The sequence below is a fragment of the Heterodontus francisci genome, chromosome 18 (assembly GCF_036365525.1).
Source record: "Heterodontus francisci isolate sHetFra1 chromosome 18, sHetFra1.hap1, whole genome shotgun sequence".
Taxonomy (NCBI): domain Eukaryota; kingdom Metazoa; phylum Chordata; class Chondrichthyes; order Heterodontiformes; family Heterodontidae; genus Heterodontus; species Heterodontus francisci.
The window spans coordinates 83851849-83857848 of record NC_090388.1 but is presented as its reverse complement, the minus strand read 5'-3'; the positions used below and the strand labels follow the sequence as shown (position 1 = coordinate 83857848).

At 50.5% G+C, this 6000-nt stretch overlaps 1 protein-coding gene across 2 annotated transcripts in view; it reads right to left on the bottom strand.

Annotated features, from left to right (window-relative positions):
- The window catches only part of ddx11 (DEAD/H (Asp-Glu-Ala-Asp/His) box helicase 11), a 169979-nt gene that overhangs the window by 124838 nt on the left and 39141 nt on the right, over window positions 1-6000 (bottom strand). For both annotated transcript variants that reach the window (XM_068051077.1, XM_068051078.1), the window contains exon 9: window positions 4047-4258. In XM_068051077.1, coding sequence (XP_067907178.1) covers window positions 4047-4258 — 212 coding nt within the window. The remainder of the gene's footprint in view (window positions 1-4046; window positions 4259-6000) is intronic.

The following is a 6000-nucleotide window of genomic DNA, read 5'->3' as shown; positions in this document are numbered from 1 at the left end:
CTCTCTCTCAGCCCCCAGTCAGTCACTCTCTCTCTTCAGCCCCCAGTCAGTCACTCTCTCTCTCAGCCCCCAGTCAGTCACTCTCTCTCTCAGCCCCCAGTCAGTCACTCTCTCTCTCAGCCCCAGTCAGTCACTCTCTCTCTCAGCCCCCAGTCAGTCACATCTCTCTCTCAGCCCCAGTCAGTCACTCTCTCTCTCAGCCCCCAGTCAGTCACTCTCTCTCTCAGCCCAGTCAGTCACTCTCTCTCTCTCAGCCCCCAGTCACACTCTCTCTCTCTCTCTCAGCCCCAGTCACATCTCTCTCTCTCCTCTCAGCCCCCAGTCACATCTCTCTCTCGTCTCTCTCCTCAGCCCCAGTACACTCTCTCTCTCTCTCACGGCCCCCCAGTCACACACTCTCTCTCTCTCTCAGCCCCCAGTCCACTCTCGCTCTCTCCCTCAGCCCCCAGTCAGTCACTCTCTCCCTCAGCCCCCAGTCAGTCACTCTCTCCCTCAGCCCCCAGTCAGTCACTCTCTCCCTCAGCCCCCAGTCAGTCACTCTCTCCCTCAGCCCCCCAGTCAGTCACTCTCTCCCTCAGCCCCCAGTCAGTCACTCTCTCTCCCTCAGCCCCCAGTCAGTCACTCTCTCCCCTCAGCCCTCAGTCACTCTCTCCCTCAGCCCCAGTCAGTCACTCTCTCCCTCAGCCCCCAGTCAGTCACTCTCTCCCTCAGCCCCCAGTCAGTCACTCTCTCCCTCAGCCCCCAGTCAGTCACGTCTCTCCCTCCAGCCCCCAGTCAGTCACCTCTCTCCCTCAGCCCCCAGTCAGTCACTCTCTCCCTCAGCCCCCAGTCAGTCACTCTCTCCCTCAGCCCCCAGTCAGTCACTCTCTCCCTCAGCCCCCAGTCAGTCACTCTCTCCCTCAGCCCCCAGTCAGTCACTCTCTCCCTCAGCCCCCAGTCAGTCACTCTCTCCCTCAGCCCCCCGAGTCAGTCACTCTCTCCCTCAGCCCCCAGTCAGTCACTCTCTCCCTCAGCCCCCAGTCAGTCACTCTCTCCCTCAGCCCCCAGTCAGTCACTCTCTCACCTCACGCCCCAGTCAGTCACTCTTCTCCCTCAGCCCCCAGTCAGTCACTCTCTCCCTCAGCCCCCAGTCAGTCACTCTCTTCCCTCAGCCCCCAGTCAGTCACTCTCTCTCTCAGCCCCCAGTCAGTCACTCTCTCCCTCAGCCCCCAGTCAGTCACTCTCTCCTCAGCCCCCAGTCAGTCACTCTCTCCCTCAGCCCCCAGTCAGTCACTCTCTCCTCAGGCCCCCAGTCACTCTCTCCCTCAGCCCCCAGTCAGTCACTCTCTCCCTCAGCCCCCAGTCAGTCACTCTCTCTCTCAGCCCCCAGTCAGTCACTCTCTCTCTCAGCCCCCAGTCAGTCACTCTCTCTCTCAGCCCCCAGTCAGTCACTCTCTCTCTCAGCCCCCAGTCAGTCACTCTCTCTCTCAGCCCCCAGTCAGTCACTCTCTCTCTCAGCCCCCAGTCAGTCACTCTCTCTCTCAGCCCCCAGTCAGTCACTCTCTCTCTCAGCCCCCAGTCAGTCACTCTCTCTCTCAGCCCCCAGTCAGTCACACTCTCTCTCAGCCCCCAGTCAGTCACTCTCTCTCTCAGCCCCCAGTCACTCTCTCTCTCAGCCCCCAGTCAGTCACTCTCTCTCTCAGCCCCCAGTCAGTCACTCTCTCTCTCAGCCCCCAGTCAGTCACTCTCTCTCTCAGCCCCCAGTCAGTCACTCTCTCTCTCAGCCCCCAGTCAGTCACTCTCTCTCTCAGCCCCCAGTCAGTCACTCTCTCTCTCAGCCCCAGTCAGTCACTCTCTCTCTCAGCCCCCAGTCAGTCACTCTCTCTCTCAGCCCCCAGTCAGTCACTCTCTCTCTCAGCCCCCAGTCAGTCACTCTCTCTCTCAGCCCCCAGTCAGTCACTCTCTCTCTCAGCCCCAGTCAGTCACTCTCTCTCTCAGCCCCCAGTCACTCTCTCTCTCTCTCAGCCCCCAGTCACTCTCTCTCTCTCTCAGCCCCCAGTCACTCTCTCTCTCTCTCAGCCCCCAGTCACTCTCTCTCTCAGCCCCCAGTCACTCTCTCTCTCAGCCCCCAGTCACTCTCTCTCTCAGCCCCCTCCATTCCCCCCCACCCCAGGTCTTTCTCTCTTACTCTCTCTAACCCCACCCCATGTCTGACTCGCTTCCCCCCCCCACCCCACCCCATTTAGGATTAGTATAAATGGGTGGTTGATGGTCGGCACAGACTCTGTGGGCCAAAGGGCCTGTTTTACCGACTGCTTACCCACTGTTTTTTTCAGGTTTTTTTTCAGGTTTGCACTTGCTGCTGTTCAATATTCAGTGTAGTTACACCTAATCTGTACTAATGCTTTGTCTTTCAACAGACCATTAACATATTGTTTGCCTTTGCTCCGTGACCTTTTGGTCAGCTATGTGGCCTGGTCCAATCTGCACCTTCTCCTTTGTTATCTCTTGCCCCAACCCCACCTCACTTGCTTATAATCTGTGACTGTTCTAATATTTGTCAGTTCCGAAGAAGGGTCACTGACCCGAAACGTTAACTCTGCTTCTCTTTCCACAGATGCTGCCAGACCTGCTAAGTGATTCCAGCATTTCTTGTTTTTGTTGGCCTGTTTCAGTGCTGTATCTCTCTATGAAAACCAGGAGGCATAGATTTAAGGTAAGGGGCAGGAGGTTTAGAGGAGCTTTGATGAAAGATTTTTTCAAGAGGGTAGCTGGAATCTGAAACACACTACCTGAAGGGACAGTAGAGGCACAAACCCTCACAACATTGAAGAAGTATTTGGAAGAGCACTTGAAACGCTATAGCACACAAGGCTACGGGCCAAGTGCTTGAAAATGGGATTAGAACAGATAGGCTTGATGGCCAGCGCAGACACGGTGGGCCGGCCTGTTTCTGTGCTGTATAACTCCAAGACTCTAATCCTTGTGAAGACAAACTCTTGTCTTCGCAAAAAGCACTATCACTATGCTGAGTGGGCTAGACTAAGGAGAGATCTAGCTGCCCAAAAATGGGTACCGATGAGGCACTGTAGGCCATTATATACAAGAAAAATGAGACTAGTAGAAAATCTCCAGGGGCTCAGTTCAGTCATAGCCATGACCGTCTCCAGCTGCTTCATAAGGTCAGGACTGGGACGGTTTGCTGATGATTGTATAGTGTTCAGTTCCATTTGAAAATGAAGCACTCATGCCTGCCTGGTTAACATCCAGGCTTGATCAGATAAGTGGCAGATAACATTTGCACCACATAAGTAACATTCACTGCGAACACAAGAAAGCGCAGCAATCACCGCTTGACCTTAAATGACACGGCCACTGCTGGACACCCCCATCCCCAACCTCTCCACCTCCAACATGATGGGGGCTCTCCACTCACCACAGCTTAATCAGATCAGTCTTCCCAACAGTATGCTTACATCAGCAGGTCAGAAGCTGGATACTCTGTAATGAGTGGCTCACCTCCTGATCCCTCAAAGTCTTTCCACCAGCTACATGGTTCAAGTCAGTAGTGAGACAGAATACTCAATACTCACCTGAATGATGCAGGTGTTCCAACACTGGAAGCTCAATATCACCCAACTCAAAGCAGTCCACTTCATCTGTGCTGCAACCACTGGATTTAGTATCTACTTTCCAACAGTGGGGCACGGGGCTGTAATATGTACCAACTACAGGATACATTGCAGCAACTCATCTCCCTCACAATCTCTACCAAAGAGATGTTGTGGAAACACAATCACCTCCAAATTTGCCTCCAAGTCACATACCATCCCAACTTGGACATAGATCACTGTGTCAAGATCATGGAACTCCCTGCCCAACAACATTGTGGGAGTACCTTCACCACATGGATTGCAGCGGTTCAAGCAGAAGACCCGTCACCACTTTAAGGATAGATAATAATTGCAGACCATTCCAGTGGTCCCCACATTCTAAGAATAAAATTTTTAAAGATCTGTAACTGAGTTTTGTTGCCAAGCGCTCATCAAGGTGAGCCTTCGCTGTACCTGCGCTGGTGGAATGGCATAGCGGCTGGCATAGTATGGACACGCCTTCATCTCCTTCCCCAGCAACACCAGCTGCTCAATGTCCTTCACCTCCACCAGCACCTCATCGCGCAGGGACTGCATCCGCTCGTGGCTGTAGAATGGGCAAGTCACTCGACTCTTACGTTTCTGTTTCGCGCTCTCCTCCTCATCCTCGCTGCGCCTTCTGTCAGCTATTAGAAAAATGCAATTGGAAGGTCAGCTCTCGCTCCAAACCTGATCGTGCATCCTCCCATCTTGTTGGACCTGAAGGTTTCCAGTAGAGGAAAACCTCCCTTAATCCAAATTCATCAAAGAATAAATTAGAATCCTCTCTTTACGTAGAAGAAACATTGTATTAAACAAGCAGCATGATCATTATTAATATTGTTTATATTAAAACAATAATTGGTGGGAGAAAAAGACTCCTGAATATTTGTAATAGGTTACCTAGTCATTTACCTCAAGGCTTCTTGTGGGACCTTACTATGTGCAAACTGATGTCATGTTTCCTACTTACTTTTGAAGTGCATTCACTTGTAGTGTTTAACTGGCTGTGAAGCACTTTGGGATGCTCTGGTTTCCAAGGTGTCATATAAATGCAGGAATTTCTCTCTTTCTGCTTCTTTTTTTAAACCTGCTTGAGAATTTTGTTCCCATGTATTAAGGGATTAACCACATCCCTCAATTAGATTACTAAAGGTCTACAACCCATTTCACTGTGAACACAGGAACAGAAGGAGGCCATTTAGCCCCCAAGCTTCTCTGCCATTCATTGAGATCATGCCTGATCTGTGATCTAACTGTATATCCCTTAATACATTTGGTTAGCAAAAATATATCAATTTCAGATTTAAAATTAACAATTGATCTCGCATCAATTGCCATTTGCAGGAGAGTTAAAAACTTCTACCACCCTTTGTGCATATAAGTGTTTCCGAATTTCACTTCTGAAAAGCCTAGCTCTAATTTTTACACGATGCCCCATAGTCCCCAACCAGCTGCTCTCTATATAGCTCATCTGTTCTCTTTAATATCTTGAAAGCTTCAATCAAATCACCATAATACTGTATTAAAAAAAAAGGACAATGCAACTGTTCTACCAATAGCCAACTGTGGCCTGATATAACGCAGGAGCACGCAGAAGATCTGTGCTATGTTGAGTCATCTGATCTCAGAAGCAAGTGGGGGTGCTACAGTTGGCTTCAGTGCCCCTGGACTGGGGAGAATGAAGAAAATGTCTCTTGTGGGCCTGCACCCGAGACCTGCCAGAGAACACTGGCTGGTGGAAATCTGAAAGAAAAACAGAAAATGCTGGAAATACTTAGCAGGTCAGGCAGCATCTGTGGAGAGAAAAACAATTAACATTTCAGGTCGTGATCTTTCATCAGACGTGGACAAGAGAATGGTCAAATGTGACGCTCAGCATGGTGAAGATAACACTGAGGCTCAGACATGGTCACCCGATCACAGTACCAGAGGGGTGCAAATGTCTAAAGAACTGTCCTACTGCATATGTCTGAGCCACCACCACCACCCCACCATAGAGAATGCAGTTCCTCTAAACCTCCCTCTTCCCCAGAATAGTGCCTTACAAGAGCAGAAAAATCAGAAAACAAAAGAGGACAGAAAGGATGATACTGTGGGACGTGTGGCACTGCCGCTCCCTACAGGACCGCTTCAATTAGCTCTGACAAAAGTTGAATCTGACTTTTCTCCCTCACATTGAGAGTGTCCTGTTGTGTATTTGCAGCATTCTGTTTCTAGCTCCGATCTTCAGCATTCACAGCTCATTTCTTTTATCATTGTTAAATGAGGATGGGCTGCATGTGACTGCACAGATGTAAATGTGTCAGGTGTGCTGAACCTTACCTGTCTGTACGTAGACCAGAAAGTCCGAGGCGACTACCAGGCCACGTTAGCAGAACTTTAGTTT